This window comes from Lolium rigidum, chromosome 2, assembly GCF_022539505.1.
Source record: "Lolium rigidum isolate FL_2022 chromosome 2, APGP_CSIRO_Lrig_0.1, whole genome shotgun sequence".
Lineage (NCBI taxonomy): Eukaryota > Viridiplantae > Streptophyta > Magnoliopsida > Poales > Poaceae > Lolium > Lolium rigidum.
The window spans coordinates 285,379,769-285,401,287 of record NC_061509.1 but is presented as its reverse complement, the minus strand read 5'-3'; the positions used below and the strand labels follow the sequence as shown (position 1 = coordinate 285,401,287).

At 44.7% G+C, this 21,519-nt stretch overlaps 1 protein-coding gene and 1 long non-coding RNA gene across 2 annotated transcripts; one reads left to right on the top strand and one right to left on the bottom strand.

Moving 5' to 3' along the window:
- Positions 1 to 6,112: 6,112 nt before the first annotated feature.
- LOC124689004 lies at positions 6,113 to 8,012 on the top strand. Its single transcript, XR_006998688.1, has 3 exons — positions 6,113 to 6,434; positions 6,839 to 6,909; positions 7,275 to 8,012. It is a non-coding gene; the product is annotated as an uncharacterized LOC124689004 (long non-coding RNA).
- Positions 8,013 to 15,882: 7,870 nt separating this feature from the next.
- On the bottom strand, positions 15,883 to 19,727 carry LOC124693594 (AT-hook motif nuclear-localized protein 9-like). Its single transcript, XM_047227078.1, has 5 exons — positions 19,044 to 19,727; positions 18,216 to 18,283; positions 17,430 to 17,558; positions 16,756 to 16,917; positions 15,883 to 16,570 (listed from the first exon to the last, which is right to left on the bottom strand). The coding sequence occupies exons 1-5, from the start codon at positions 19,684 to 19,686 to the stop codon at positions 16,151 to 16,153; spliced, it is 1,422 nt and encodes a 473-aa protein (XP_047083034.1). The 5' UTR covers positions 19,687 to 19,727; the 3' UTR covers positions 15,883 to 16,150.
- Positions 19,728 to 21,519: the final 1,792 nt, after the last annotated feature.

Genomic DNA, 21,519 nt, shown 5'->3' with positions numbered 1-21,519 from the left:
CGTGTTCCTCTGCTGATTGCTGGCTCTATCCACTCTTCTTCGCCTGTGCGTCGTCAGACTGCTGATTCTTCATGCTCTTGGCCAGGGTCGACCTGTCATTAATCGTTCCATTGCCTCCTCAACTTTGTCCGCTGTTGCTTCTTCCAGGTAGAGGCTTGGAGGCGGGAGATAGGGTTAGGCAAGCACCCTGTTGAAGAGGTTCCTGATGCAGCTGTCGTTGGTAATTCCTTCTTCTGTCTTGCCTGTAGTTTCTCCTGTCTCTGCAGTTTCAGAATTTTTAACTTAGCGATGGGTGGAGCAAATCAAAGAGATGGGATGTTAATGTTGGTAGGTAGCATAGCATTTTTTCATATCTTTTTGTTCGTAAGGCAAAATAGATTAAAGGTGTAGGATTGCACCTTACACATGACACTGGGATGCTAAATTAGGGATAGTAGTACAGATGATGTGGAATAGGGGTGTTCATCTATCAAGCTACTCAACTATCAAATCGATGCCAGTTTTATTAATTAGGATGTTGTGTTCACATGGTTGTGTTACTGAAAAATTTAAATCAGTATGGATGGAAGAAAACCAGCGTCCACCAAAAGAATAAGCATATAGGATGCCCAATCCATTGCTTTATGCGTCATAGATATACTTACTTATAACATATGCCGTATTATATTATGGTGTAATTGTGTTGCCATTTAAGCATATTTATATGCCTGGGTTGTCTATTCTGGTTCAAAGTTTAGTCAGCTTCGCCTGGGTCTTGCTTGCCTCCTGTTTTATGAAACTTTGTTAGATATTATGCCCTGATTATTTTCTTGCTTTTTTTTATCTTCCCGTGTTCAGCATGATTGTGGTACCATGCACTTGCAACCATTGTCTCTCAGACAGTGAGACACTGGTAATGTTTGAAAGGTACACTTTGCATGAATTAGGAAGATTTTCCTACCACATAGTTTAATGAAATTCTCATCGTGCCAATGTTAGCTTAGGTTGAGGTAGCTGTTTATTTCAGAAAGAATGTGCCCTGGTTTATGCACCCTTCTTTTTGACTAAAGAGTTATGTGCTGTTTATTTTTGTAGGCATTATTCAGATGCACCCGGGTGGTTCTTCGTTCACCTTTGCTCCTTTTATTAATTCTTACGCTAGGCGGTTCCTTATCCTTTATTGGCGTCGCTTTCTGGGGCAAGTTCCTCTAATCCTGGTTTGCTTGCTGTTACTTCTGGTCTTGCTTTGCTTTTTATATCCTACCTTCTGGTTTCTTTGTGTTTTTTTACTTTTCACTTATTCGTTTTGCTTATGTTTTGCTTTTTCTAGGCCTTTACATGGACTCTTCTGACGATGAATCTCCTGCTGGGTTGCCCTGTCCACCTGCTGATTCGCTCTGTGGTGAGGGTGGTCTGCCTGCCTCACGCCGCTGGACTCCCTCTTCCACCCATTCATTCTGACGGTTTCGAACTTTCAATCTAATCCTGGTTTGCTTGCTGTTACTTCTGGTCTTGCTTTGCTTTTTATATCCTACCTTCTGGTTTCTTTGTGTTTTTTTACTTTTCACTTATCCGTTTTGCTTATGTTTTGCTTTTTCTAGGCCTTTACATGGACTCTTCTGACGATGAATCTCCTGCTGGGTAGCCGTGTCCACCTGCTGATACCCTCTGTGGTGAGGGTGGTCTGCCTGCCTCACGCCGCTGGACTCCCTCTTCCACCCATTCATTCTGACGGTTTCGAACTTTCAATCATATTGGTACACCTGCTCCTTCGCTGTCTTCTGCTGGTCATCCTATCTATGGTTGTGATTTTGGGGCTGAATCGTTTCTGGCTCTGCCTTCTGATAACATGCCTACTGCGCCGGTATTGTCTTTAGCTATAGGATCTCGCAGTTTGCGTCCAGGTACGGATTGTTCATTTGTTTTGCTTTTTGCCTATTCTTGCGAACCTCACTATGCAGAGTTCAACGCCTCCAGTATCTATTCCACCGGTGAGGCCTGCAGCCTCTTCTCTCTTCCTCACCGTCTCTCAATCAGTTCTTTTCGGTTTTCCTACGAATCTAGGTTTATCTTTTTCCTTGGATTTAGCATTATATTTCTTCTTTGGTTTGGTTTCACTCCCTTGCTTACTGTCTGATCCTTGCTGTTTATTATATTCCTGATTGTTTACACTTATTTGCTTACTTAGATCTGTCCAATACCCTGCACTTTACTGTACATTTATCATGGCTACTGATTTTCCAGATTTCTATATGTTTATCATGGGTGTCGATGTTTACTAATCATCCTATGTTGCAGGAAATTTGCAGTAGTAGCAATGCAAGCAATCTCGGTCAGAGATATCAAACCTCGAGGATCTCCGAGGCGTGCTGTTGTGCGCATCACACGGATGTGGGACAATATGAACAAACAGCATGACCGCTATGAGATAGGCTTCATGTTCGTTGATCATATGGTACTTTCTTCACACCATGCATTACCGATCCCTTTACTGTTTCCTGCACATGAAACATATGCAATTAGTCTACCCTTAAGATCCAATTATTTATCAATTTTTACATACTCTGAGTAATTAAACCATCAACAATTTTGTTGTCTAACATCATGCAAGCCTATTTAGCTATCTTTTCGTACTTGCTCTATTCTCCTCAGCATTACCTTTTGGTACCTTTACTTTTCGATATATATCATCACTGCCTGCACTGACACTTGTGCTGTCCATTCAGTCATTGTCGCCTGCACTCAAAATGCATGCAATCAGCTTCACACTCCCGTTCTATTGATATTCTTACAATGTTACACATTTGCCTTAGTCACGGACAACATGTCCCATCAAATGTACATTTACACTGTACTGATGCTGCAGGGATAGAAGTTTCTCTACTCTCAGACCAGATAGACCAATTTAAAGACGAACTAAAGGAAGGCATACTTTACAAGCTGTAGTCGTTTATGATCATTGCCCCCCGGAAGAACTATAGAGCAGGAGATCACTATTATAGGATTCGGATTTCACGGAACACAAAAGTAAGGAGAACATGCCTGAGACTGTGAACTTCCCCCTATATACATCGTTGCAAAGTCCTTTGATGCTCCTATCAGGTTTCTATTAGAAGCAAGGCATACATTGTACACCATGCTGTCTGCACATGCTCATTTTGTTTCCTATGTATGCGCCTGCTAAACAACAGTTGATCTACGCAGGTACAAGCTGAAGGTTAGCGTAACACATGTGGAACCAAACGCTGACAATGTGCCCGTTACTGGCCACTTGACGTTCCTCGGCGAGAGCAGGCAGGAAAAGAGGCAGATCTTCTTGCTCCACTCACTAAATGCCGTCCTAATTATGTCCCCGCTGCTATTAGTGCCACAGTTGGCAAGAAGTGCACTATCATCGCCAAGTTCTCTACTCTTTCGATCTAAATACTCAGATTTCTTCTTACAGTGACTCCTCCAGATGATGCTGCCGTATATGCTATGCATTTTAACTTCCAAAACATGCACACAAGCAATTCAGTTACGAAAGACAGTTTTGCAACCAAATTTAAAGCAACATTTCCCCACATACACGAGCACGGAGACGGCAGAATCATACCAGACCATCGACCCCGTCCCGGCGGACGGTGGCAATGACGACCAATCGCTGGTCGCGGCAAAGTCGACGGGCGCTGCCTCCACCCAGGCACAGCCGACGGGCCCCACCTCCGCCCAGGCACAGCTTCGTCACGAGAGAGGCATCGTCACCTCCCTCTGGTCGCCCTATGTGCTCAGCTGCCTCGGCTCCCGGGCCGCCGCGGGCGGAAGCGAGCTCGTGCTCGGCGGCTCACTCGCCGACGAAGCGAAGAGGAACGCAGATAGCTTCGAGGAGGGTGCCGTCTCAGATCCCCGCCTTCTTCTACCGATCCCACCGCAACTTCGCCCGCCACTCACGTGGATCCTATTGCAAGGATTCAGCAGAGGCATAGCACGACCGAACCATCCTCCGGGGAAGAAGATAGAGCTAGGTGATAGCAACTCGATCCACTTTTTTTTTCCTCTTAACTTCTTAAGCAACACCAAAGGCACTCACTGATTCACTGGCTCCCCTCCGCTGACTTCCTTATTTCAGTTTTCAGACAACAGTGCACATCAGCATTAGCACATTACAGTCTAAATGGGCCTCAAAGAAATGACGACCCTATCTGTGGCCTTCTGAAAAAATTACGCTGCCGGCTGTTTCAGGCTTTCAGCCATAAGTTTCATATGTTTCTTAACAAAAAAAATTAAAGATAATTTGAAATTACGCTGCCGGCTGTTTCAGCCATAAGTTTTATATGTTTCTTAACAAAAAAATTAAAGGTAATTTGAAATCTAAACCACGTATTAGACAGCACGGGCGCGGCGTGCGCCGCGCCACAAACTTCCTAGTTACATATATTAAAGCTGACCCTTTTTGCTGAAATCTTAGGCATTTGGGCATTTAGGTACTGTTGACGGTAGTATTTCAACCAATCAAATCTTAACACGAGGGCAGTCCCACAGAGTTACAGGTTGCCCTCACGGACTAACCTGGACGGTTCTAATCAGAGGCGGTCAAAGCGGTGTGACCTATGGAATAGTTCAAGACTGCTGGCTCTATTCTCCTTCTTCCTCCCTAATCCCATCGTTCAGATTAAATAAAAAATCCCCACCGCTGCGGCCCGCCTCCTTCTCTGAGGTGGGCGCCCTCATTGCCCGGCCGCCTTGCGGCCCGCCCCCGCTCGACCTCCTCGGTGGCTGGTTCATGGCGTGGCGTGGCGTGGCTGCAGCTCCCCACGGCCTCGCTGGCTGGCCCGTCGTCTTCGTGTTCCGCGGCTGCCAGCTCCGCCGCCGGCTCCTGGTCTGGGAGCGTGCCGGTTCGCCGTCCGACCGCTCGACGGCCAGCAGCGTCGTCGTCTGGGATAACGTCGTCGCGTCGACGCCTCCCATTTGTCACCTAGACGAGGACCACGACTCCCACGCCGTCGTTGGTAAGGCTGAGCTTCCTCGGCCTTCCGTCGCGACGGGGCGCTCCAGGTGGTTTCCCCAGGTACGACCTTGATTTGTTCTATGCCTCCTTCTTCCCTCTCTGTTTTTTTTTCTCTGTTCCTGATTTCCCCTTACTTTTTTCGTCCGAGTCCGTGCCAACTGGGAGGAGTCCTGCGAGAAGATGGCGAGAAACCCGCCGAGCGGGGCCAACCTGCTGCTGGTTTCCGGCGGACCAGCCGACGAGATCCAGCAGCATGTGCCACGGCACCCTCTCCGCCTGCCCGACGGCGTGCAGCGGGTGTCCAAGCACCACAGCCTTTCCGCGCCCCTCCCGTGCCCTTCTCCCCACAGCCCATCTGTTCATCCGAGCAAGTGTGCAAGAAGATGCTTGCGGTGCCATGGGCAGCACATCTGGGGCGCTTTAATCCTGTCTCTCTGTTTTCAATTAATTCACTCATTGTTTTTGCAGATTCCAGCTCACCAGATATCAATGGAGATGGACTTCTACATAGAATTGATTACATACTCAGATCGCTAGCGTGCTCTACTGTATATTTTCTCTAAAAATAGCTACTCTACTTAATTATGCCATGCATCAAAGAAGAGGGGTTGGTACTGGCTTGCTATCCAGTCAGTTCATACGGAAGACACCAATTCGTGGTTAGTGCCTCAATTTTCTGCTATTTAAGCGCCCTGAATTTCTAAAGTTTTATGTCCTCCTTAAATTTCTGAATTTATTTTATATATGCATTAGCAGCCTATTACAATTATATTCCTGCTTATGGCTTCTGTTTCCTGTAATTCAGTGAGCAGCGGTGGCTGAAGGTAGTAGGAGATGACTACCATGCTAGCGATCCAGCTTCATGTACGGCTCGCATCTCGGTGAGTCTAGGGTCTTCCCTTCTCCACCAGTCAAGTCAGCATCTTATTTTTCTGTTCTGTCTACCTATGTTCTGGCGCCTGGCATATGCTACAGTGACCAACTTGAAAGTGGTTTGACAAAAATATGCAGTGACCTCTTACAACTGCATTTGTGGACTAGCATTTGCAAAAGTTGCGATTCTCAAATTATGCATTCTTTGATCTATAGCAGCACTTCAAATTATGTTCTGACTGGTCTAATGATCTGTTGTTTCTTAGGTTTTTTCTCTCTAAAGAGCCCGCTGATAAGGTGTTACCCAGATTGTGTGCAACCTTCGAAAAGCTCATGTAGAAGCACCTTTAATCATGCTCTGATTGTCGTACCGATTCACTGTTTCACGGTTTTTTCATCTCTCCCAAGACGCAACCAGCAAGGCGCCATACAGATTGTATGCAAGCATTAAAAAGCTCACATCTTACTAATGTAGGTGCTCCTCCTACACTTCGGAGATGAATTGCAGCTCGCGGCCTCTCCTACTGCACACCCAAGGGTGACACCCTCCACTGACTAGCATCTAAAGATGCCTGCGGCCACATCGTCGCGTGAGGTGAGCAAGCACCCCTCCCCATCTTATTACTCTTCTTAGACAAAACTTTTAAAGCATGGATTAGAGCCTACAGGGTTCACAAATCTGTTGTAAAATAATATTGTAGTATTGCACCATTCACACGCAAAGAACTGGAGAGGTGTCAGTATAAGTTACAGTGTCGCCTTTTTTACATGGGGTTTTTGTTTCGAATTTTGTAAGGATTTAAGAGTAAAAGATTCAGCAGGACCAATTTACATATTTCAAATGGTGGTCTACCTTACCATTCCAACAGAAATTAAACTCATTTCGAATTGCTAAGCTAATAAATTCTACTTTTGGGATCGACTGCTAGCTGAAGAAAAATTTAAAGTGGCACATTTTTCCTCGCTGTTATAACTCATGTCATGTTTTTTATTGTTCAGTAAGCTTCAACGGAATAGATCTAGAAAGGGATCTGCCGATGGAACTCCGAAGGACGAAGACTCAAGAACAGGTACATAATGGCACTCCAATACGATTTGTTGTAGCTCGATCCATAGAAGAAAGCTTTAAAAAAGCTTCTGTTACAGTTCATCTAGATTCTGTTACTTGAATGGATGGTCAAATGCAGATTTAAATGTGTTATTTATGTTCTGTCTGGCTCTCTGATGAAATATTATTATGATACCAACATATGCCTTGTGTCCAGTCCTGACAATTTAGAGGTTTTGCTGGATCCTCTGGTAATATCAAGTCTTGTGCTCTGCTTTTGATATGCTTGATTTAATTTTTTTTATCCCACTTCCCATGCTTTACATCAAATGAAGTCGTCAAAATGGTCCTTTTAATGAGCATTGTTGTTTACTTTCTGTTGGTCAGATATTTAGTCAAAGAAGAACCGCCAAAGCCTGAGGCATGTTACATTGGTACCCAATAAAAATTTGATTACATTGTAGCAGATATGAGTGACTAATCCAGTCATCCAGATGACGTGACATTGTAGCAGATATGAGTGACTAATCCAGTCATCCAGATGACGTCAATGCAAATAGGTAAGGCATTGTTCTTGCAGGCCATTTATTCTATCTTATTACTTTTGGCTTTCATATACAAGATAGACAATCGTATGTATCATGTAAATGGGAGAATTTTTCCTCTTTCGGATCTATTACAGAACACACTTTTTTTCTGCTATTTACTTATGCAGTAGCTGGTTCATGTGTCCATGTTATCTGGGTAGATCGTTAGTACAACATGTATGACTATTTATTTGTATTCTAAATGGGAGTAGTTTTCCTCTTTCGGCTCTACCATATGAACTACTAGGAATAAATACATTACCATCACGAATTTGTGGTTTGACCAATTTGTTGTCAAGTATAGCAAATCTGCTCCGAGCAAAATGGACTGTGAGGGAGGGAATGGAGCATGGTTATAATATTTCTGGTTGCCTACCACAAACTGTCTGGTTAAAACAGTAACACAGTACTGCGGGGTTCAGGTAGTGGCCAAAGCTGCTACAATCTTCACCGTAACAAATTGTGCATAACTAAACTAATCAATCATATTAATGCCACGATTTTACTCGCTCTGGAGTTGTTGCTGGAACTACATAATAGAAACCTCAACTTCCTCCAAGTAAGGGTTCTTGGTAAGTTAAAGAATTGAATATCGACTTGCAAGGCTGTTTAATGGAATTGTGCATTTTTATTAGTTGGGATCTCATAGTATGAATATAACTTATCTTCTATTGTTTTAGTTTAAGATATCTAATTATCCTAGAGCGATGTACGCTACTAAAACTCAGAAACTAAAACTCCAAAGTAGATTTTAACCTCTGAACTTTTACCTAACTGGCAGATACGAGGGGCATTCCTAGGAGAGAAAATCTACAGTAATGTTAGCCCCATCACTAACAGAAAAATTTAGCGTCCAGCCTACAGGTTAAAGTAAACTACGGTTGTACAAAATGCTTACAGCCCATCTATAAGAATAGTCTAAATAGAGTTATTCTTCAAAGTTTCTTTTGCCTGAAAGCAAGTACTAACTATATATATTCCTGTTGCATATTCTTTATTGTTTTCACCTATTTTTTTATTACATAAGAAATATAGGAATTCTGTAGTTAGTCGATCTAAATATGTACATTTTTCATGGCGCATTCTTATGGTGATGCTTACAAGTAATAATACAGTTATAGAAGACACTCTTCCAACCAAATTTGAAGCAACATTTTGCTACGTAGATGCACAAATAATTCAGTCACAGAATACACTACGTACTATGCTAACAATGCGAAAATTTAGCAAATTTCCGCTACCAAAAGGAACACCTCAACAAACTTGCAGTAGGAAAGCTAATAACAGCAACTTAGTAATCAAGCAACAGAAGCGTACCAGACCATTAATCCCTTCACGTCGGACAGCGGCAAGGACCAGCAATCGTAGCCTGCGCTGAAGTTGACGGTCGCCGCCTCTGCCCAGGTGCAGCTTCTGCCAAAGAAAAGGGTCCACGCCGCGCTCCGCTTTCCCTGTGTGCTCCGCTGCTCCAGCTCTCGGGACGCTGCGTATAGAATGCAGTACCAACTGCTCCTCCAGTACCTGCTGACGGCTCACCCGTCGATGAATCCAAGGGAAACGGAGGTAGCATCAGGGAGCACACTGTTCCAGATCTCCGCCTTCTTCCGCCAACCCAAGCACAATTCCGTCTCTCTCTCATACAGATCTTATTGCAAGAATTCATCCTCCTGAGAAGAAGAAAGGGGAAGATGACAGAAGCTCCATCCACTTTTTATTTTTTCCTGAGAGAACATGACAATGCACGATAAAATCACCACAAGTGAACAAGAAACGGTAGACAGCACGGGCGCGGCGTGCGCCGCGCCGTAAACTTCCTAGTACCATGTAGAGATGCAACCGAGCAGCCGCGTGAGCTTTTGATGTCTTGGCTGTTTAATTTTGTGCCGCCGCTGCCTTGGTCGCTGGCGCCGCCGATGAGGCGAGGCAACCGAGAACTGTGGCGAGCCATGGAGACGTGCCCGAGAAGATGCGATTTGTATAGAGCTGCGGCGACTCAGAAAAAATGCAGCTCGTGGGGCCTGATACGTTTACCATCCTTGGGTCCAGACGACAGGATATTTTTTTAATATGGGACGACACAAATTAATTCAAGGATGTTACGTGATTCGAACTCATCACCACGTGATCGCGTCGGAGGGTCACGCCTACGTAAATCCGACGGCTTTAGACAGATTGCGTCTAGATTGGACGGATAAAAATTCTTAATTAAGATGTACTTCCTTCAAAAAAAAAGATATAAGATGTACTGATAAGGGAGATTATGAGGCTCTTTGGTATGTGCGCTGCGGCCTTGTCGCAGAGAATTTTTATCGAGATTGGTAGAGACACCTAACGGTAGACTTCATCGTGTTTTAGTTAACGGCTGAAATAAATTGTGTCATAATCAATGGCTAAAAAAACACGCGAGTACCGAGTACCTAAAAAAGCTCAAGAAATATTTGGTAAATTAAAGCCTTAACTTCAGGTATTGACCATTGTCAACTCAGTGTACTACTCAGCCATATTACATATTACGACAGGTGCTACGTGCTTTTGTTCAACATTCTCTTTGACAGAAACACATCCCTACAGGTGGTCTATAGCTGACCACGGTGCATCCCCCCTGGGTAAATCCCTCCTTCTGACAGGCCTCAAAACATGCATCGTCATAGCATGGATACTCCTGATAGGTCTCGCTCTTTTCTTTGCAGATCTCGGCTTCCGATCCTACAAAACAACCACCATAATATGGTGTATGAAAAAAATATCAGGTTCTGCAATGATCCACAAAAGCAAAATAGATAGATGTGTAATGTAGCAAGAAGTTAATATATGAGTGGCAAATCAATAGATAATGGACTGAGAGAGTGCCTTGGTCTTCTTATATGAGTGGCAAACGCACAAATAGTGTAAAGACAATGCATTGAGTATGAAATTTCCAGACGTCGCTTACCGGGAACAAAAAGAAGCGACGTGAGCAGTAGCATGCATAGTAGAATTTGCACCTTGAGGACTCCCATGTCTTGGAGAATAAACAGGCACAAAGGCTAGTAAGCGAGGGTGTACAATTGATGCACATCCAAATAGGCTACGACATATATATAGCAGCGGAAGATGAGACCAGAATAATGTCAAAGATATGATTGTGATACGATATGTGCAAGACATATCTGCTGCATTATGTGCCAATTAATTTTCTGCATTAATTTATTGTGATATGATAGGCGATTCTGCATTAATCTATGGTAAACACTATCTAACGAGGTCCGATAGGTAGCAAATCGTCGGACCTTCCCGATGCCGTCAATATCGTCTGAAATCAACGATTTGATTTGCATCAGATTTTTTCCATAATGGCACCGATGTGAGATGATATTGTCCCATAATTAAGCGCGTTGATCACACCTCGTCAACATCGCCCGCTTCCATCTCCTCCTCGCATCGCCCAGCTCTGCTCCCCTCCCGTCCCGCCTAGCATCACGCCATCACCTAGCTCCGCTTCCGCCGCCGCTGCTTGCTGGAAGCTCCTTCGTTCCCACCACAACGCCGCATCTAGCTTACACCTCCACCTCACCTGCTCGTGTGCCGGCAGGCATGCCGCTCCACCGCGGAGAGATGTCGCCGGGGCAGGCGGCCAGCCGAAGTAGGCGTCGGAGGCGTCTCAACCAAGCCGGCGACGTCTTCGATCCGTCTGAAGCAGCAGGTCGTTTGATGTTTCAACCGTTGACGACAGCCCTGTCGATCTCTCCGATGACAACACGATTCGAGAGAAAGACAATAGCAGCTGAACTCGGTCCCAATGTTTTCCATTTTACTGCATTTTTAGGACTTAAAATCCGTGAGTTCATATATATGTGTATATTTTGCATCTGCTAGATTTTAGTTCGTTGTAGACACAGTAGCAATGTTAGTAGTGCGGCTTCCATGCATGTGTTCATAGTATGTGGCAATCTAGATCTCCAATCTCGGCATTATTGTCGAGTACTACGGCGGCGCCTTCCTGTACCACGCACAGGCAGCGCATCACCTGCCTACCAGGGCCATTACGGCGACGGGGCCACAAGCTTGCAACCAAATTCATCTTCTTGCCGTCACCCCTTCCCTTGCACTGCCTCCTCTCCTTGCTCACCTTGCTTGTTGTGGCTCGTCTCCCCCTCTGCTTGTAGTCGTGCTTCCGTGGCTGCACTGAATAAGGAAGCAAACATCAATACAGCTTGACATACATTTTGTTATGCAGAAACCGTGGTGTGAAACATGCTTCCTCCTTCCACTTTACATGTTTTCTACCACGTAGATATTTGCTTCCCGCTAGCTAGCATTAGAGTGCTTCATGGTAGCATATTTCCTTCACCACAGTAAAGATTTGCTTACTTGTCATATATTATGCTTCTATTGTATTTTAAATTTTACTTCATGCATGCCTACAATGCTCCTATGTTTATGGCATATTCTTTTGTTCTATAGCAGACAATCTCCGTCATGGACTTTTGGCATGTTTGGGCGGCCATGCTGCTGATCCCAGGACTGGTTCGTGTGGTCTGATGATGTCGACCCTGTGGTGCATTCTTCGGCAAACGGCTTTCAAGTGAAAGTGTGGTGCAGCCTCATCCGTCAAGGGCTATACGGCAAATCAAACCATGAGGATGCAGTCTACTAGAATCTGCATCAACTTAGTTTGATGATGCAGAAGTTGTAGAGCACTAACATGAACAATGGAGGAAGCAAGTAGCTAACAGTATCACCGTAAACATTTGTATTTTGTTCATAGAAGCAAACTTCAGTTACGTAGGAAGCAAAGTAAGGTAGCATTGGAAACAAAATGTGCTGCATAAGGAAGCAAACTTATATGCATATTTCTGTTAAATTGAGGCAAAATTTATTCACATGGAAGCATATTCTTCATGATACGGAAACCCAAATTTTGTATGGAAGCACAATCATGATGTGTGTGAAAGAAACTTAATTTTTATATGAAGCAGGTTTGCATCACATTACAAACATGATTCGTTTTGGATGCATCCGAAGCAAATTTGCATAACACTGGAAAAGAGATGTGTTTCCAAAGAAAGCCGGCTAAATAATTCGGTCCCTGGTTGTTTTTGAAGATACCAACAACGTCCCCTGGGAGAAGTTGAAACTCCTACGAGTCTTAGACCTTCAATGCAAGCAAACTCTAGAAGAAGATCGTCTCATGGATGTTAGTGGACTGCTCCGTCTGAGGCATCTGTTAGGGCTCTGTGGGGTCCCACAAGAAATAGCGTGTCTGAAGCATTTGGAGACACTGGAATTCGGTACAGTAGAGGTGGAACGACTACCCGATGAGGTCTGGCACCTGCAAAATTTGAAGACTCTCGACGTAAGGTCAACAGGCATCACAGAGCTGCCTAGTGAGGTCGGGAAGCTGCAGAATTTGGAGACTCTGGACGTAAGCTCAACAAGTCTCACAGAGCTGCCTAGTGAGGTCGGGAAGCTGCAGAATTTGAAGACTCTGGACGTAAGCTCAACGGGTATCATGCACCGAGCTGCCTAGTGAGATCGGGCAGATGCAGCAACTGAAGAGCCTATTCCTGGCCGGGATAGAGCTTACAAAGCTACCCAGTGAGATCAGGAAGCTCCAGCACTTGGAGACTCTGGATTTGTCTGGCACAGATATCCAGGAGCTGCCTCGTGGGATCGGGGAGCTGCGGAGTCTGGAGCGACTACTCATGAATCGTTCACTAGTGCGCAAGGTACCAAAAGAGATAAGAAGGCTTAAGAAACTCAAGATTTTGCAACCAGGAGTTACCAAACTCACGCTACCATGGGAACTTGGGAAGCTTACAGAACTGGCGGGATTGCCCGAGTGCGCCCGCCAAGCTTGGAAGAAGAGTGATCTGATGCATTTGCTAGCCGGGCAGATCCTGACCTTCCCAATGGCTGCTTCGATCTGGGATAGAGCCTTTGAAGAGGGCCTAACTGTTGAGAGTATACATGTGCACGTCCCGCTGTGGATCAAGGATCACTTGAACTACCTCACCTACCTGGATATCAGGATCTGCAAGCTACAAGAGGAGGGTCTCAAGATTCTTCAGGATATGCCAAACCTGTCCATTCTCCATCTAAGGTTCGAGGTCGTCCCGAGAGAGACGGTAGCCATCAGCGGTGGAGGGTTCAGAAGCCTCAACGTTTTCTATGTTCACAGCCGCATGCCACGGGTTATCTTCCAGGAAGGAGCTATGCCGATGCTGCATGGCCTTTCGTTCATTTTCGGGTTCTACGCTGGCCTAACGAATAAAGACCCTGTCGGTATCAAGCACCTCGCGAGCATCGAGTCGGTCAGCTTCGACTGCAACGATTGGTACCGAGAAGACAGCCCCTGCATTATCGCGATGATAGAGGCAGTAGCAAAAGAAGCCCGGGAGCATCCCAATTTTATCATGTTTTTCCCCGAATGATTTTATTGACTGATCGTGTTTCCGATCAACGAAATACAGGGTAAATATTCTGTCTCGGAGTTTCATCGTAGCAGCTTATCTGTCAGTCGTGCTTCCTGTTACCACTAACAAACCACAGTTCTTCTTCCTCCTTTCTTGTGCGACAGACAACTATTGTCAACAACGGAGAACCTCTTCAGACTTCCGCGTTTTCTTCACATCTTCCGTCAAAAGGCTTTGACATCATAACTACACAAAAAAGGGATGGATGCTTTCATCTACTGTACCATTACAAGCACTTTGTTGATTGCCATGTTAATTTGCATTTTCCCCTACCGTGCAACTCTTTGGCCGGCATTATGGCGGTGCTCAATTCAACAGTAAGTGTAACTGCTCACTGGAACATCCTAGTGTTTTACCTTTTTCGACTTTGAACTTTTTTGTTTGATCCTTTTGATACTTTGAGCGGCTGTGTGCATTTTAGTTATGCAGAAGCTGGGTGTACTACTTAAACTTCTTGAGTAATGAAGCACCCTTTATCAAAAAAAAACTGCTCACTGGAACATCCTATATTATTCCGTGGTCACCAGACCTTGGTTGTGTAATAATAATATATTTGATGATTCGAACAACTCTGAATTCCATATTTGACTTGCGTCTTTGGTGTCTTTTCATCCAAGATTATGACTAATTTGTGTTTCCTTAGTCATTCAGATCTAGCGTGGTTAAGAAGAACAATGCCACAATCTAGGGTTGCATCCTAGACGGCGTTGCCATCTTCCATGTCATTGTCGTCATATCCATCAGGTAATCGATAAGTCTCCGCCTCCCCAGTCTAATGCTCCGGCAGCGGGAGGGGTGGAGACTTCGGTCTCACCATAAGGTAATACCAACATCCTCATTCACCTCGTCGGCAGCGATCTAACCGATGGCGTTGAAGAGGGTAGGGTCGCTGCTCCCACCGAATGGTGTGGATCTCGTTTAGCCTGTGTGTGTTGCATGTTTGTAGTGATGTAAATGATAGGGATAATTTCCGATCCATATCCATATCCGCATCCGTTTTCGAAGATATGATATGTATTTTTAGCAATTCACCGGATATGGATGCGGATGCAGATATTGGTCAAGCGAATATCTAATGGATACGGTAGAGGATATGGTATTTATAATATCCGATACTTTTTGGATAATTCGATAAAATTTGTCCAACCCCAAATACCTAGATAACAGAGTTAGTCTATGGGTTCAACTATGCATATTGTGTCCGCAGGAAAGTTGATTTGTTGTACAAACAAGTGTGCAACTTTGGATATAGTCTGATGTTACACGTATTTTACTTAATTTTTAAATAAAAGAATCATATTTCTTTATTTTATGTATGTATTTTATCAAATATCCTCTTCCAATCCGAGTTCGATCCGAATCTGCTCCATATCTTCAATCCGATATAATCGAGCATTATCAGCTCCAATCCAAATCCGTTAAAAATAATATGGAAACGACAATATCCAATTCGATCCGTTACACCCTTTACATGTTTCCTGTCAATGACTCAATTGAAGGGCTCAATGCCCTAATCTTAGGGGCATGTGCACGATGCTTCCCAGTTGTCATCAACAACGCCAGGCTGGCTTACTCTAGTTACGGTAGTGGTCGTTACGTGGTTTAAGAACTTTGATGTAATTTGTATTATGCTTGGTGTGCTTTGTAATTCTGCTGAACTATAATAGATTCTTCCAGAAAAAGAGAGAACTTCTATAATAGATTGGGATCCTCTTCCAGAAAAAGAGATCGGATAACGTTATTAGCGAGTTCTTCTTATTTGTTTTCTCACCAAGTGAAGCCACTACGCCAACATGGGATTGGTGGAGAAAATGGAGACATGATGGTTTAATACCCTTAATACTAAGCATCTCTAGAGAATTAAGCCATCATGTTCAAAGCTTACAATCTTTGGCAGGGAGCTAGCATACATGGGTAGAGAAGGTAGGTGGATGAGGTGGCATTACAGCAGAGTACAAGGAGTACATTGGTATTTTTCCAGCATTATTCCATCAAAACAAATAGGATTGGGAGATCAGTTAACCCAGAGACAAACAACAGCAGCTGCAAGTACCAACTCAATACCCAGGTCTCTTCTCTTTCTTCTTCTATATAATACGCAGGATCCATCATTCTAATACAACATCTCGCAGTACAATCGATAAGCAGGGTTTCTATCACGACTGCCGCATCAGGAATCCGCAGCAACTCCTCTAACAAGACTAGTTTCTCGGGCAACAACCTACTCGCGGATGGAGTTGATGTCGATGTTGGAAGATCTCGAATCCATCTGCCTCATCAGGCCTGCTGGTGCCCATCCGCCCATCGGGTGGGGCGGCATGTTCATGTTGTGCTCGGGAGGTGCCATTGCGAGGGGCTCTTCACTGCCACCCCCATCATGCTCCTCATTCTCCATGTCTTGCTCAGATTTGGCTTGGTTTTTCTGTGGCCCCCCATACATAGGAGACCCAGAGTCCATCTGGTTCATCAGGCCAGGTGGCCATCCGCTCATCGGGTTAGGCGGCATGTTGTGATCTGACAGCGCCATCGTGGGGGCATCTTCCTCGCCACCATTCTGCTCTTGATTCTGCTCCATGTGTTGCTCTGCTTTGGCTTTGCTTTTCTTTGATCCACCACCATACATGAAACTTCCCACTATCACCTGGGGCAATGCACGATCGATCGGTTAGAACCAACAGATTAACTTAACCACAATAAATCAGAATATACAATACTCATAACAGGCTCCTAGTTTGGGAAAAGTAACTACGTACAGGAGACAAGACACATAAAATAACCAAAATTCTGAGATTGATTGGATGAGATGTCATGCATAGACTGCAATACCTGAACAGTTCCAGCTGCTGTCAGGACTCCGCCAACACTCCCACCAATAACCCTATGGTCAGGACCGCACAAAGCTATGCAAAGGCCTCCACTTCGAGTGCGGGTACCGCCTTCCTCTAGCACCAAATATGATCCAGAAAGACACAGGATTTCAAATCGACCCTGCCAAAGCAACGGCAACACATAAAAATGCGGACAAAATAGTTCTTCTGAGGCTCAAGGGTAAAACTGTACAAGTCAGCTGTTCAATGAAAAAAAATGAAAACTAAATCTGGAGCGACTAGTTAAAGCACATTTGCGATTTAGACATTAAATGATGTAATTTATATAAAAAACAATGTGTAGTCAAAATCTTTGTACCCCCAAACATGTTATTGAAACAACCATCAGTAAATCATTTTAACAAGTTGAGAGAGCTCAGCCCTCTTGACCTGGGCCAAAGTACAGGACAGAGGTATATTTAACTCTGAACGGAAAAGTACAGGATAGTTGGTACTCCCTCGGTTTCAATTAATTGAAACAGCTTTGTCTATATGCATGTATCGTCAATTAATTTGGAAAGGAGGGAGTAGATCTTTTGCTGTAAATAAGAGTGCGTGAGAATAACAAAAGCTTGCATGCCATAGTAGGATACTATAACAACACTAAGTATCAAGACACCTAGAGCACGATACCTCATATGTCACTGAACCAGAATCTGAATCCTGCAGAAGGGTAGCAGTGGAGACAGCTCCTGTTGCTGAAATGATGCAAATAGCTCTTGGGCCTTGTTGAGAGAAAGACATTATTCTGGCATGAACGTCCTGCACATATACGAAACTTAAAATCGAAAAACAGCCAGGCATATACAACAATTCGAGGAACTATGAAGTATTTTGTAGAAAAAAAAAAGAGCCAGATACACTGCAGTTTCTCAACAAACAAACAAAAAAGCTATCTACTTGTCCAGATAATTTAGCTTGCACGTCACCACATGGATGCTACTATAGCTGGTGTGATCCAATTACTTGCATTTTAAGTTTCAACATGATTTGACCATAGCATCTAATTATCTGTGCAAAAGGCTGGAATTAATGTATACAGACACTAAATGCGACCTATGGAAATAATTATATGACAAATTGACAAGTGCTATAAAAGAAGTTCCTTTACGGAAAACAAATAATAGCTTTACACTAGTCAATTGATTAATTAAGCATTTGCCTTTTCTGCTACGTCATCTGTCACATTCATCTTACTTCCACAGGAAACTGAACCGATATAAAACACATGGCAAATCTATTTGAAGGCAATTTACTGCATTATTAGATAGAATCTTGCATCGCTTGTGGCAACCAACAGTCCAGCAGTTTAATGGTATAATAACACCAAAATAAATAAAAACGTTTGTCAGGACATCTGCACACCACTACTAGAAAACAGTAGAACTGATAAAAATTTATTGATCACTCTGAACCTACCTCTCCGGCTGAAATAATAATCACATGAGGAGTAAAGCCTGTTCCTACAGAGCCAAGAAACCACTTTCCTGAAAAAGATAAAATAAAAGCAAACATGACAAAGAGAAGAAAATGGCTGTACTGCAAATGTGTACCTCTTTCTCGTTTTTAAAGGAAAAGGCAGATGCAAACAGCTTTCTTAACAGAATGGAGTCAACATACACCTTGAGTAATTCATCGATACAAGAGATACGGAACATGATCTCAGGGAGTAAAGTTATTTCTTTCAGTTTGAACATCTTAACAGTTAAAAATCACATTTATTAGAAAAAAAACATAACATTTAGAGAAAGGTCAAGACTCAAGACATGTAGTGTGTAGCAGGAGACTACATAAAAAGAATGTGGATAATCGTATTTGGAATTAACAGCATATCCCAACTGACAATAGAAAAAGGTGAGTAACAACCAACTAATCATGGACAGGTACTGTGGTACTGGGGAGCAATATAGGAAAAGCATAAAGTAGAGAAACAATACAAACATGGTTTCCGGATTTTATCAAGATATTAGATAGTATAAGCCAGATTGTTTCCATATCTATGATGGAAAGCTATCATGAAAAATGATACTATAGCATTATCGGCATCATATAATTGCGATGTTTACACAGATGGCTACCAGATACATGCCGAAAACATATAGGAAATGCATTATCCTCAATGCCATAAAGCGATCGTCTCCGTAGCATTAACAGAAACACTAGGACACTCGACATACTAATATCAGCATAAAGCGCGCAACACAATCATCATCATGAAACACACAAGGATGGGATGCAAGCGCTCACCAAGCGAAGCCAGCTGCTGCATCTTCCCGGACCCAGGCGGGCGCCCTCTGGGCCGCTTCTCTGCCAGCGCGCCCGAACCAGACCCCCCTGAAGCTGGCGTGGTAACAATCGCGCCCGGCCCAAACCCAGAGCCCGGCGTGGCTACCATCGCCCCCATCCCGGAGCCGGACGAGTGGGGCGTGGAGGGGGACGGCGAGGAGAGCCCCAGCGCCGTGGCCGACCCGTCAGGCTTGTACTTCCTGGGCCGCCCGCGCTTCTTCTTCACCTGCTCGTCCTGGCCGCCCTCGCTCCCCTGCTGATCCCCTTTGCCGTCGGCGGCCGCACCACCCATGCCGCCGCCATCGGCGCCCTGGTGCTGCTGCTGCTCCTGCTGCTGCGGGGGCGGCGGCAGCAGGTGGGGCGAGGAGGCGTTCTGGTGGTGGAACCCTCCCTGCCCAATGTGGGCGGGGGCCCCGAAGGGCTGCTGCTGGAAGGCGTACCCGGCCGAGACGGCGTCAAGCTGCTGCCGGTAGCCGCCGGGCGGCGCGGCGTGGAAGGCGCCGGCGGCCGGTCCCGGCGCCGGGGGCGAGCCCATCCCGCGGTGCTGCACGTAGAAGGGCGAGTAGTTGGGCCCCGACGTCGCGGTGGACTCCCGCCCATCCATTCATGGAATGGGCACCCGAGACCGGACGTTTCGGGGAGCTACCGGAGCGCGCACGCGGGCGGCCTCGGAGATCTCGCCCACCAACTCCCGCACCGCACGCAGAGAGAGCAGCCGTTCTTGCCGCGAGATCAGATCGAGAGTAGGGCGAGATCTTCTGGGGTGGAACCGCCGGAGGAGAGAGGGACGGGTGAGGCGCGAGGGAGGGACGGAAAAAACCGATCTTTCCGGGAGGAATGGGCCGGGATTAGTGGAGCGGGGAGGGGAGGTGGCGGTGGAGGCGGAGGCGGAGGTGGCGGCGGGATCTGTGCGGCGGCGGAGGCGGAGAGGAGGGAGGCGATCCCAATCGAATGGCGGGCGGGCGGAATGGGGGCGCTAAAACCCTAGAGATGGGGGAGAGTGGGGGAGATCGCTCGCGGCCAGGGGAGGGAGGAGTGGGGGGAAGAACCGAAGAGGAGAGCGAAGCATGTGTTGTGTGGTGTAGTCTGTGTGTGTTGCAGGAGAGAGAAGCATGGCCAGGATTGTTTGTGAAGTGTAGGCACAGCTGAATATACAACTCATACCTTGTGTGGGTGGTTGGGTGCTTTTATCATCATAGGGATTCATCTTCCAAAAGTTTGTTTTTTATTGTCTGTATCTTTTGGATAGGAATTTGGTGCACATGGACACCAGTGCTCCCTCTACTTTCAGATTTTTAAAAATTTCAAAACCGAACACTTCTATTTCTCTAAAAAATTATGGCGTTAAATATGTAGATAGATATGTACAGGAGGAGTCTACGCAAATAATCCCGATAAAAAACACTTTAAATTTTGAGAAATACAAAATAAACAAATTCCTGACAAAAAGATATACCATTTTAATACTATTGTACTACCACTTACTGTCACTGATTTGTTTTTTTTATATTTCCCGAATACAATGTATTTTTAACGGGACTTTTTTGCATACACCCATACTGTACATATCTATCTATACATTTAACACCATAATTTTTAGAGACATAGAAGTGTGAGGTTTTAAAACTTCCAAAAATCTGAAATTGGAAGGAGCACCGGTGCCCATGTGTCAAAGACACTTTCTGGTATCTTTTCTACAACTTCGAGATTTTTGTGTACATTCTTTAGAGGTTTGAGATTCGTTAAAGATACGTTTTGAGTAGAGGCAGAATCATTTCTTAACAAAAAAAAAATTGCATTACAGGTCTACAACAATGGTGTATATGACCTTTAAAGACCTTGATGTTGAGGTTGCCGACGACATTGAATGGAACTTCACAATGAGGGTTCATATTCGGCACCTTCCGACTACATGCCCTAGTTTGCGGAAAACGCTGACAATAATGATGAAACCGCTGATTTCGAGCAACTAGGCATCAACCAGGTGTAAATCCTTTATGTGCATGTAATGAAGAACTGAGTGTGGACGGCCGACCGCCTCATCACAAACAATGCGAAAATGACGGTTTAGGTAAGTTTGCATGAGATATAATATGCATCGTGTGTCCTTTGCAAGTGCTGATTCCTGTTGTCTTCTTAGTGGTGTTTACTTCATGAAAAAAATTGATTTGAGAGGAACGCGCATGTTTTCCTGAGTATTCTACTTCTGTACTCTATCTGTGAAGAAATAATGAGGTTGTTTCCAAAGTGTCACACAATTGCTAAATATCCGCATAATGTAAGTTTGCTTTTCTTTGAGGAGTGGTGTAAACGTTTTACACTTCTTTCGTTTCTAGCTAGAAAAATGGTTCCGTGGATGATATTCTCTAGGAAAACACACACACCATTACTTGTTCATCTCACTGAAGTGGCATGGGTGTATCTTACAGTTCACATT